Source organism: Callospermophilus lateralis, chromosome 12, assembly GCF_048772815.1.
Source record: "Callospermophilus lateralis isolate mCalLat2 chromosome 12, mCalLat2.hap1, whole genome shotgun sequence".
NCBI classification, from domain to species: domain Eukaryota; kingdom Metazoa; phylum Chordata; class Mammalia; order Rodentia; family Sciuridae; genus Callospermophilus; species Callospermophilus lateralis.
In genome coordinates this window covers 111356862-111369034 of record NC_135316.1, presented here as the reverse complement: position 1 = coordinate 111369034, position 12173 = coordinate 111356862, and the positions used below count along the sequence as shown (strand labels likewise).

Sequence of the window (12173 nt, the reverse complement as noted above, 5' to 3'; positions counted from 1 at the left end):
CCTGAGAGCCTGGTGAGCACCTGGACAGACAGCCCAGCTCTTCTCATCATCTGCCTGAGGCTCTCAAACTCTACAGCAGCCTCCTGACCTGGTGAGAACAGCCACCTCTCCTTATACCCTCTCCTCACCAACCGTCAGCTCCACCCCAGGAGAAGCTATCGGTTCCTGGCCTGGACAGGGTGAGTGAGTGGGCATCTGCTGGGTTTAAGACCTAAGACTCAAGACTTTACATCTAGCACTCAAGCTCAGCATGCAGAGGGAATGTCTGTGATAGGTCTGCCGTGACTGTGTGTTTGCAGTGCTTAGAGTTAACTAAGAATTGTTTGCTTTGAACTGATCATGTCTACTGCAGTGCCCAGCATTAAGGATGGTCATTCCCTGATTAAGAACCTATAGTGAAACTGTACTGAGTGATTTGAGTGCATAAAGCATTGAAAATGGCAGGAAGCGTGGACTGCAGGTGTCGCACTTGGCCCATCGCAACACTTCCTCAGGTGGAGACCTGGGAGAAGGATCAGGTTGGAGGCTCTAGAGCTAATGGGAGTCAGAGGGCAAGGGCAGGGGTGGTGAGGCCCTCCCCCACCCTGCACGGCCAAGTGTGACTTCCTTTTGGGTGCCTATGATGCTCACTGTGTCCCCACCACCTTCAATGGTTTTTTTCATCCCAAAGCATCTGCTGAAAGCCTGAGCATCTTCACGGCCCGTGGTGGGACTGCCCGCCAGGGAAGCACTGAGTACCCGTCTGTGGTGTCCCACCCCAAAGTCTGGCACCTTCTGGGAAGGCCCACTATTAAGGTGGAACGTTATTTCTCGACCTTAGCCACAGGAAAGTTAACTTGTTTATTAGACCTTAACTTTAACAAATGGAACATTTTTTATCTCCAGAAACTTATGCCCTAAAAATAGTATGTCAAACTAAAATGACACGTTCTATCCTAAAAATATGAAATTCAACAGCCAAGTTGTCACTGAACACCCGGCGGGACAAGCCACCTGGTGCCAAGACTCAGCCTCACCTTTCTCAGCTTCTCCGGGGAGAACTCCAGGCCCACGAGGAAGAGACTGAAGAAGACCCCGAACTCTCCCAGAGTCTCCACCTGGACCACGGACTGCAGAGCAAGGGTGGAGAGGCTGTGTGAGTCCAGGGAAAGCCCCCACCCCACCCTGGTGCTGGCCCCCGGCAGGAAGCCCCCAGCACTGGTATTCAAAGAGAACAATTCCTGGGATTTCTCCTACATCTGACGGGTTCTGCCCTCCAGGTCTTCCCTTCTCTCCGCTGTCTGCAAGCTGCTCTGGGCCTCCCCAGCACTGTTCGCTGGCCACCTCTGGGATGGGGAGGCAGCTCACTCAGCGCTGCTGGCTCTTGGCTCCTGTCAGGCCGAGCAAGTCCCTGCAGATGTATCTTCCCCCGAGTTCAATGCCCACATCCACAGTGCTGGTGAACAGCTTCCGTGACTGCTTTGACTCTTCATCTGGTGTCTACTTTTAATGTTTTCACTAGATACATGAATAGCAAGAATATCTGATGTCTCTGTCCTGGTGACTAGCAGTTCAATCCTTTTTTTTTTTTTTGGTATTGGGGATCAAACCTACAGGCGCTTAACCACTGGACCACATTCGCAGACCTGTTGATTTTTCACTTAGAGACAGGATCTCACTAAGCTGCTGAGGCTCTCTTTGAACTTGCCACCCTCCTGCCTCAACCTCCAGAGATGTGGGATAGAGGTGCCCAGCTCCATCTTTTAAAATGCTCCCATGGCTCTGTCCTGACCCACTGAGCTGGCCTCACAGGTCAGGACCCTTCCTGTCGGCACCCCACCGTCTGCTTTCTCAGCTGCTGAGTGCTGCTTGGTGCTCTTCTTGGCGCTGTGGGTGAACCTCAGCTGCCAACAGAGCGCCTCCCTGCACTGGCTGGCAAACCAAGCCCTGCCCTTACCCACATCCAACTGCTCTCTCTCACTTCTCTTCCCGTCCCCTGATTGTGCTATGACTCCAAAACAACAAACTGAACTCGGGAGTGGAAGCCTGAGCCCCCCGCACAGGGGCCTTCCCCACTCCTACAAGGTGGTCCTGGATGGTCATCTGCAACCACGCCTCCTTCCTCAGCGCCGCAACTTAGCGAGATCAGCGTCTGCAGCACCAGGCCCTTTGCCTTGACCCTGCTCCCGCTATCTTTGCTGAGAAGGAAGAGGGCACCGCGTCTGCCTGGACTTGCTGACGCCTGGAAGGTGGGATGAGGCAGGAAGCTCCCGCCTGCAGCCTTCCCTGCTGCTGAGCCGCACTCGGTGCCAGTGCAGAAAGCCACACCGAGGGCCCTCTGTGCTGCCAGGGGGCGAGCAGCCTCCATGTGGCCCTGCGTCAGGTCAGTTGACAGCTCCCGGCTGAAGGTGCTGGCAGGCAGCTCTGCAGCTGGCCAGGGCCACCTGCTGCTCGGAGGAGCCCCAAATGGTTCCTTTTCTGCTATGTCGGGAAAATCACTGAGGTTCAAGGCGTGCCAGTCGCTAGTGGGGGGAGCAGGGCTCCTCACCCCACGGCCCTGGACACACCAGCAAAGCTGGGGGGCGCTTGTGGCTCATCTTTAGCCTCCTGGGATGTTGAGTGTGCTCAGATGACACGCTGGGAGGCCACAAGGCTGGGGACGCTTGCTTGCCGTCAGAGTGTTCACCTGTGACAAGCAGCAACTGGTCTGTGAGCAGCTCTGGCAAGAGCAGCCCGGGCCCTGCTGCCCTGGTGTATGTTCAGGACTGCACAAGCACAGGAGGGAGCCAGCACTTCCAACAGCTTGGCGCCTGAGGGCGTCTGGGTGACTGGAAACAGAACCTTCACGCTAATGACCACGGAGGCCAACGGCTGCCTTCTGCCCAGCGGCCTCTTCGTCATGGAAGGCAAGCCCCCAGCTCTAGGGTGTGTTCCTGGCCCGGGGTGAGGACGGCTCTTCACTGACTCCAGTTCAGAGCTCTTGTCTGCGTGTCTCTGTCCTGTCCGGCATCAGAACAGTCAAGTTCTATTCTTACCTTGATGCTGTTCAGCCCTGAAGGCCCCAGAAGCACACCGCAGATGATGTACCCAAACATGGTGGGCAGCCCTATTGCTGTGCACAGCCAGCCACAAGGTAAGGACAGCACTCCTATGGAGACAATGTCCTAGAGCGGAACAGACAAGCACAGACCAAGAGGATGGTTGGGTTGGGATGGCAGGATGACGGCCAGACCCTTGCAGGAACCAGCAGACAACAGGACTGAGAGGTTCTAAACTGCTGCGTCTGCAGCAGAGCGCAGCACACCGTGTCGGGAGCAGACGAGCCAGCTCTGGTTCGTCCTGCTCACGCCCCACAGCCTGCTCCAAATCTCCCAGCCCTGGACTCCACCCATTCCTGGCCTCAAAGCCCTTGCAGATTGGGTCCTCCCTGTGACTCTCCTGCTTGTCACCCACTCGGGCAAGTCTTCCACAGGTGTCAGAACCATTGGGTGACAACCTACTGGGAGCAGGCTGTTCACAGTCTCAAACACAACCCAGACGCGACTTACTCATCGCAACGGGAGAAAGGGACTGCTGTGAAGGAGGCACGGAGTTGGTCTACGGACACAATCAAGGACAGCAGGACACAGACCCGGGCCAGCGCCTGGGAGGAGCCCTCTTCCCTGGGAACCAGGCCAAACCTCTCTGTTTGGTTTCTGTTCCTTGTGAGGCTCTGCCTTAAGAGTTCTGTGGAGATCTGAGCTTATCTGATCCCTCCAGGCCCCCAGGAGGGTGCACTGCTGCTCCACTCCAGACGGGGCCAGCTTCCTGGGAGGACACAGATCTACATCGTGTCTACCTGGAAGGCAACGCCCTGTGCCCCACGTCCACACTTCTCTGCCTCAAAGGGCTTTCTCTTTTATAGAAAAGAGTTTGTTTTCTTTAACCTCAGGTTATAATTTTAGATGGCGCCTTGCTACGTTGCTAGACTGGTCTTAAACCCCTGGGCTCCAGCAATCCTCCTGCCTCAGTCAACTGCTCAAACAGGTCTCAGACAGCGAGAGCTTTAATCCCATGACGGTCACTCCAAACTTCAGAAAGTCCTCCAAATTCTCCAAAACAGAATCAAATTTCATCTTAAATGTCAAAATGCCTTTTTCCTTTAGGAACGATTGACTAAGGGACGCTGCCTCGAAGCCCAGCTGGGAAGCCAGCATTCTCTGGCAGGAGGAAGGCTGTGCACCACCCGCCTCCGAGGGGACCCGCATCAGGCCAGGCCTGCTGACTGCCCAGCGAGACAGGCGGGTGGACTCAGCTTGCCTTTATGAAGTGGTGGTCTGCACGTGGAACGGTGGCGTCCCGGGGCTTCGTGAGGACATACTGGTTATTCTGGGAGTCGATCAGCATGCTCAAGCCCAGGCCCTCCTCCACATCCCGCTTTGTGATGTTCTGCTTGGAACTGGCCTCTTCCTCCTCCACCCGCAAAACTGCCTCAAAGTTGACCCCTTTGACCTGTGAGAGTGACCAATATCATGCAATCAGAATCATGTTGATGCTTTTGCAGTCAACATCAAGAGGAAAGAACATACATCAAGGTAGACAGAAGACCACCAGCACGATGAAGGCACTCGCTCAATGAAGCATTTCTGGGCAGAAGCAGCCGCTGCTACTTCCAGACATCCACTTGACCTGATGCAGGGCACACGCTCACACTTGACCCCAGAAACTGAGAATTCAAATATCAGTTTCTGTTTCTTTCTCTCCACCCTTTTGTGGGTCCACCCCTAGACCCACAGCCAGTTCTCAGCTGGCCTTGATCTCGCCCCAGGGTCTTAGCCTGTCAGAACTGAGCAGCTGGAACCTGCTTCCTCTGATCAGGAAGGAACCCTCCAAGCCTCCTGAGGCCACAGTCCCCAGCCCCGTGAGTGGCCAAGCTGGGCTGGCAGTGAGTGCCAGGGGCGAAGGAGCAGGTTGGCCGCCCACTCCTGCAGCCCTGCCAGAGCACCCGCGTGTCGCCCGCAAACCCTGAGACACAGCCGAACCGATGGCCAGGCCCAGCAGCAAGGCTCGCAGGGCAGAGGCGCCGGAAGGCGGCTTACTGATTTGTTGTCATCGAAGGCATGCTCCTCTATCTCCTCCTCTAGGCGGTCTGCTGCCCTCCTCACGTCCTCGAGGATCTCGTCCAGCATGGAGAGGCTCTTGTTCTGATGCTGCATGTGCTTAAGGGCTTCCACCTGATGTTTTTCTGCGGCAAGAAGTTCCACATACTCGGTCTCTTCCTATTTGTTCGTAGGAAAGGGCAAGATACATTACAAGAAAAACCAGGAGGGGGCTCAGGGTCCTGGTGACCAGACCCACCAGTGGTGCTCCAGGTCAATGCCCCACCGCTGCACTGGGACTGACTGTCCAGCAAAGGAGGTCAGGCACCCCAAACACAGGGAGCTCCGGAATGTGCAGGGACAGCATCTGCACCCCAGGGAAGGCTGTGTCCACTGCAGGTGGGTCAAACATCCCTCAAGGTCACCTCACAAACTGCCGAGTGCTGCCGCTCAGGAAGCACATCCCTGCCTGAAAGCCAGCAGCAACACCTGTGTGTAGCTACCTCTGGGATTTCTACAGCAGGATGTGGCCCCATGCCATCAGACAGGGACGACCTACGGGTCCAGAAAAGCTCGTAAAGTAGAAAGTGTTGGTTATTTGGGACACTCATGGGCGGTGCTGGTCATCACGCTTAGTAAACATACTTTACATAACCCTAGTCAACTGATAACCTTACTTTTAAAACGTTTTCTCATGTTTCAAGAAGGGAACCTGGCTGGGATCGAGCCGTGGCCAGCTACCACAGCAGCGTGGCTCTTTTGTGATTGCTGTAACCCCTGTCCCTTCCCCAGTGCCCAACGGTGGCTGCTGCCACCCCGGAGGACCACAGAACCCTGAGGCACAACAGGTTCAGGCTGCAGCATGCAGGGTACCACATGGCCTGCAATTCTGGACTGTGGCCACCAGACTCACAAGTCTTCTCCCTAACAGACGACCGCAAACCTGGAGTCCACCGGAATTCCTCTCATACTCAGAGGGTCGGGCTGGAGCTGTAGCTCAGTGGTACAGCGCTCGCCTAGCATGTGTGGGGCACTGGGATCAATTCTCAGCACCACATCGAAATAAAATAAAGGTCCATCAACAAATAAAAAATATTAAAACAAACAAAAAAAGGGTCTCAGCACCTCGGCTGTCCCAAGGGTTGAAACATGGGCAACAGGCAGGCAGCAACAGGCAGGCAGCCAAGTCAGGTCACTGAACGCCTTGATTTGAATGCTTGTCTGACTGTTGTATCCTACCAAAAAACACCCTTGTTTTGGTGAGAGTCATAAGGCAGTCCTATCTCCTTTCAAGCCGTGACAGCCTGAGGTCTCCCATGAAGGGAAGTGGCACTAGCTGTCGGAGCCTAGTGTGGCGCCTGGCGAGCTGCAGGTGCTCGGCAGTGCCTGCGGAAACACTGGCACCGGGCCCCCTTTAGAAGCACACTTGGTCCAAAGCCTCACCTCACGTGCACACATCTGTTTGTAAGTATTCCTATATTTTTGTTTTTGTTGTAAGGCAATGAAGAACACAGGCTTCACTCAGAAAAGAATATGGCAAGAGACCCAGGTCACAGCTGCAGCCAGCGTCCCTCAAGGACGATGGCACGGTGTTCTGACAGGTGCCTGGAAAGGCAGCTCTGCCGCTGCACATTGGCCAGAATCCCTGCACACACTGGGCTGGTCAGGGAGTCACTGGGTGGACACTCTCAGGCCCACTGCAGGTGGCCGAGCCCTTACGGGAGCGCAAGGCTGCAGGCATTCCCGCCCATCAGTGCTCAGCCAGTGTTGTGGGATCTCCACAACAGAGTGCTGAGGGCTGGCCTCTCCTAGAAGTGACTGGCACCCCAGAGGCTCCCGAGACCCCCCGCCCCACCCCAGATCACAGCTCTGGGCAGGACTGGCCACATGGCTGACCTTGATGGCGGCCTCCCGCAGGGCCTCCAGCCGCTGCCTGCTGCTCTCCTTCATGTTGACCACGTCTCTGTAATCCCCCTGCAGGGCTCTCTGCAGCCCGTGGATGGCCTGGAAGACGGAATTTTCACTTTCATTCAGTTCTTTCTGGAAAATCTCAAAGGTGTGCACCTGGAACAGCTTCTCTTCATCTGACAGGCCAGCGTCTTTTTCCACGGCTCTGATAGCACTTTTCAGCTTGTTGAGAACAACACTCTTCTGTCGAAGGAGCCCGGTGAGCTTCCTGCAGCTGTCCAGGGCCCACTGCCTCCTCTGGGCGGCAGGTGCTCCCTTGCCGCGGTGCAGCTTGATAGCATGTTTTGCCACCTCCGCATGCTCTGTGGCACTTGCCACCAAGCAGAGGGCCAGGAGCAGCATCCAGAAGAGGCTCTCCTCCAAGGCCCTCATGGTCCCAGCACAGCAAGGGCTCCAGACGGCAGCTAGGGTCAGGCCGCATCTTATATGCACATTTTCAGCTGAAAAACAGATTTCCTGTCACACATGGCTGAACTACAGCCCACCGCTACTGACCTGAGTTAAATACCAACAACACCCAGGACACTGTAAGCTTTCTAAAGAAAACGCCATTTTTCCTGGATCACTAACAACATCTGAACCACTTCAATCAAACACTAAGTGATGAAGTAAGTGCCTCTTAGGGTGCCTGGCACAGAGGGAGATTAAAGGTCAGTTATATCTCATTTTAAAGGTGATTTTTAGAAATCTTAAGCTTTGTATTTCTACCAAATCTACCATGTATGAAAGATAAAAGCCAGTTCTACCCAAGAGGGACTATACATATCAAAGCCCAGAACACACCATCTCAGGTTGGCAAGCCTCTGGGACCATGTTCAGGAGCATTTCAGAAAGGCCATCTCCTGAGACATGGCCCCTCAGTCACACTGCTGGCTTCCCAGAATCACTTGGAGTCTTGCCAAATTTCCAAAGTCAGCACAGTTAAGAGCTAATAAGAGATGAAGATAGAAAAAATTTTTAAAAATAATAAAAAAATACCTATAACCCCTACTAACTGTTCAAACCTTTTCCATCACAGAAACTCAGAGCTGGATTTCAGTGCATCTTTTAGAAGCCAGACCCGGAAAGGACTGAGCTAATGCAGCACAAGGATGGCTGCAGCTCAGCTCCTAGCAAAGCACCCATCTCCACGATGCCAGCTTCGAGCACACTGCAGAGCAGTGAGGACCTGCTGGGAGGAGACCTCTAGACCCAGACAGAAACCTGAGGTGCTTCCTTCATGCTTCCCATCTTCCCCAGAACATCTCCAAAGGTGATTTTTTTTTTTTTTTTTTTTTTTGCAGTACTAGGAATTGAACTAGGGCCTTCACATACTGGGCAAGTACTCTACCATTACATAAATTCCCAGCCCTAAAAGTGGTTCTTTTGTGGTTTCATGCTTCAGAAAAACAACTTGCAACACAGTTTGTATGTAACACCTCTCTGTGCACATTTCTGGTTCTTTCCTCAACCAGGTTCTGGAAATTAAAGTTATCCCTCTACCCCCACACCTAAGGGAGTTACTAATTTTTCTTTTAGGATTTCAGTTGTAGTCACATTAATATTCACCACTGAGATGTTTCGTAACATGAGCATGATATTGAATTACATATATACATACATACGTGTGTGTATATTTATTATTTATTTATTTATTTATTTAGTACCAGGGATTGAACTCAGGGGCACTCAACCACTGAGCCACATCCCAGGCCCTATTTTGTATTTTATTTAAAGACAGGGTCTCACAGATGCTGAGGCTGGCTTTGAACTCACAATTCTCCTGTCTCAGCCTCCCAAGCTACTGGGATTACAGGCCTGTGCCACTGTGCCCTGCACTTATACATTCTTAATGCACATCACTCATTTTCAAAAGCTCATATCATTTTACTTTCAAGCCTGTCTACAAAATCCTATGGACTACTAAATTACACCACGTTTTTTCTTGAGCAAACTGATATTTTTACTTCCAGTTTTGTTATTTTTTTAGTTGTTAACAAGACATCTGGATTCTTGTCATAGTGAACTATCGATATGTCAACAACATGGACACATGTTTTTTTTAATTTTTATTTATTTATTTTTATTTTTATTTATTTATTTATTTTTTTTTTTTTTTTTGGTGGTGCTGGGGACTGAACCCAGGGCCTTGTGAATATAAGGCAAGCACCCTACCAACTGAGCTACAACCCCAGCCCCCACATGGACACATCTTGAGGCTGAGTAAAGGGAACCTCCAAAGGCCACACACCACACAATTCCCTTTACATAAGTGCCTCACAGTGGCACAGGACGCAGGACAGATGAGTGGCTCTCAGGGTGAGGGGGGAGAGGTGTGGCTAAAAGGGACTAGGATCCTCCAGGGATGGAGAAGCTGGAAGGAGCCAGCACAGCCCCTCACCTGCACTCACTGGAACACACACAGGGCAAGGGAGTCCATCTGTGAACAGGCCGCCGAGTCGAAAGTGACCAGGCAAACAGTCCGCCAGTAGGCAGGCCAAGCACAGAGATGGCTGCAGCTCTCCAGCCTAGCAGTGACACTAAGAGTCTACCAGTGACACTTTTTATTTACAAGAGTAAAATCAACACTTTGAGCCAAGCACGGTGGCAAATGCCCATCATCTCAGAGACTCCAGAGGCTGAGGGAAGGGACTCACAAGTTTAGGTCCAGCCACAGCCACTCAGTGACATCTTAAGCAGCTCAGCAACACCCTGTCTGAAATAAAGGACCAGTGTGTAGCTCAATGGTAGGGCACCCCTGGGTTCGATACCCAGAGCAAGGGCCCTCAGGTCCGGGGGCAGCACACAGCACCACCTGCTGGAGAGCACAGGGGACAAGCAGGGGGCAGTCCTTTCAGGGAACCTCCGTGCTCTGTGTCTGCGTGAGTCTTGAGAAGCTGGTGCTCTCCTTGGCCTATCAGATAACTTGCTGCCCTCTCTTCCTTGGGACCTGTGCAACCCATTTGCTCAGTGTGCACCAAGCCACGCTGTGGGAAATAAAGTCGACTTGGCCATCCCTAGAGTGTCTGTGAAGTGGCACCGTCAGGTAGATGCCACAACCAAGATGGTCCCTACCAGGCCAACTTCTCTCCTGAGTGTGCAAAGCTGGGGGACAGCTGTGGGGACAGCCAGCTCCTGGTGGCTACCTTGGTGCATTCAGCTGAAGCTAGGGCCCTAGTGAGTGGGAGTGCATGATCACCCCAATGGAAGGGCAGCCCCTGTGGGTCTCTGGCAGGGCATTCCTGAGCCTGTGGGTGAATGTGTAGGGGCTGAGTACGTGTCTAACAGAGAGTCATCTAGCTTCTCCTGCAAGAGAAAAAAACAGGAGGTGCCTCTGATTTCTTCACATGACTGCCACATGTCCAAGTTCAGCACAGGCAGCATTTGTGTGGGCAAAGAGGAAGAGAGCCACGAGCAGGCAAGACCACCTCAATGGAGTGAGTGACCTGAAGTCTCTTTATGGAGCCTTTTTCTTAAAGACCAATTTTAAACTTTAAAGTACATTTCCTAAAAATGGAGCACTTATGATCCTACAAATAAACTGACAGTTGCCAAAAATGAAATAAATGATTTATAAATACATTATTCATTCCAAATTAGTAAAAGAATTAGAGAACAAGGAGGAGGAAGGAAAGGAAAAGAAGGTAATTACTGAGGCTATTAAAAAGCTTTAAACTATAAAACCTCTAGAAAAAGCAAATATTTCATTAGTTAATCCAATCACGAGATTCTACTGTTTGAAAAAAAACAGACAATATGCAAGATCAATAACTTCTGATTCTAAGAATGATCAGGAAAATATGCAGAGGCTGAGCAGGAAAACAGGGATGTGCAGTGCGACCTTGAGTGTCCCTCAGGGTGTTTAAATAGCTACTGTTTGCTCAGGTGGTACCAGGTGAGACTGTCAAAGAACAGAGAAGCAGGGCCATACCAGGAGCTGCAGGCCAGCTGCTTGGGTTTGCTCCTCCTTCAGTGCCAAGAAAGCCAACAAGGAAGGAAAAAGGAGACTCGTGAATAAGTGCCCTCTCAGCAGCAAGAAACCTGCACCAGGTGGCCAGGAGGTGAACTGGCTAGTAAAGACCAAGTCACAAAGTCTACCCAGTCCCCCTTCTCCTTCTGAAGGGTTGCAAGAGGCTGCAAAGGAGCAAAAAGAGGTGGGACAGTGAGGCGGGCAGATATGCTAGACCTTCTGTCACTCTGGATTTATTTAATTGGTCACTCCCAAACAATTCACTGCTAGGTTATGAACTAAGGCCTCCCAGGGGATGTGCAAACCATCCTGGTTATTTTGTCTACTCTGACACCTTCCAGGCTCTGTAAGCTTAAGTGAAAGCCTCGCGAACACCGTAGGCTGGCCCTGATCAGCAAACCTGGGGCTGCTGCCAGGTGTATCCGTCTTTAAAGAGACGGTAAAGGACGACTGCTAATTCGCCTTAACAGGGGCAAGACAGACCCGTGAGCTCCAGGGAGCAGGACAGGTAACCTCTCAGAGCCCATTGGGGAGGGGAGCCCCCGGAAGGAACCCTCTGGGAAGGGGAGCACCCACCAAGGAGAGACCCAGGAGTGTTGTTCCAGAGGGAAACCTGCCCCACCAGAAGTAGCTCCCAGGGAAGAAAGCCCCACAAGCCTACACCCACCCAGGAGGAAGAATACCCACGAGAAGCCTCTCAGGGAAGATTCCCCTGACCTCCCAGAGAAGATGCTCCCTCGGGGAAGACCCCCCCGCACAAAGGAACGCCCACCCGGGGGGCCCCGGTGAAGGAGGATCCCCAAGGACGCCCCCACCAAGGAGCCCCACGCAGGAAAGGGGCCCCCTAGGGCACGCCGCTGGACGGACGGGGCCCAGCGCACCCACGGCCCTCACCGGGACGAGGTAGCCGCGCCCTGGACGTTCAGCCCAAGCATCAATGTCCTCTATCCGGAGCTCCGCGGCGCCACGAGCAAAGCTCTGGACGCGGGCTTCCCCGCATCCCTTCTCTTGGCGGCCTGGGGAAAGACGGGACGTGGGACCGGACGCGGAACCGGAGACGAGACCAGGAGGCGAATGACCGCCACCGCCCTCTCCCCGCGCGGGCAACTCCTCCAGGGCCAAAGAGCGAGGCGCGGCCCCTTTAAGAGGGCGGGGCGTGGGCGGTCCTGCCGGCCCCTGCGCGGCGCCGAGCACACCGG

At 53.1% G+C, this 12173-nt stretch overlaps 1 protein-coding gene across 3 annotated transcripts in view; it reads right to left on the bottom strand.

The window, feature by feature from the left end:
• Nucleotides 1-12079, bottom strand: part of Slc9d1 (solute carrier family 9 member D1) — a 36897-nt gene extending 24818 nt beyond the window's left edge. For all 3 annotated transcript variants that reach the window (XM_076872151.2, XM_076872152.2, XM_076872153.2), the window contains exons 1-6: nucleotides 11869-12079; nucleotides 6954-7465; nucleotides 5058-5237; nucleotides 4279-4470; nucleotides 3015-3143; nucleotides 1017-1109 (exon numbers count right to left, since the gene is read on the bottom strand). In XM_076872151.2, the coding sequence (XP_076728266.1) occupies nucleotides 1017-1109; nucleotides 3015-3143; nucleotides 4279-4470; nucleotides 5058-5237; nucleotides 6954-7397 (1038 nt within the window). In that variant the 5' untranslated portion in view covers nucleotides 7398-7465; nucleotides 11869-12079. The remainder of the gene's footprint in view (nucleotides 1-1016; nucleotides 1110-3014; nucleotides 3144-4278; nucleotides 4471-5057; nucleotides 5238-6953; nucleotides 7466-11868) is intronic.
• Nucleotides 12080-12173: the final 94 nt, after the last annotated feature.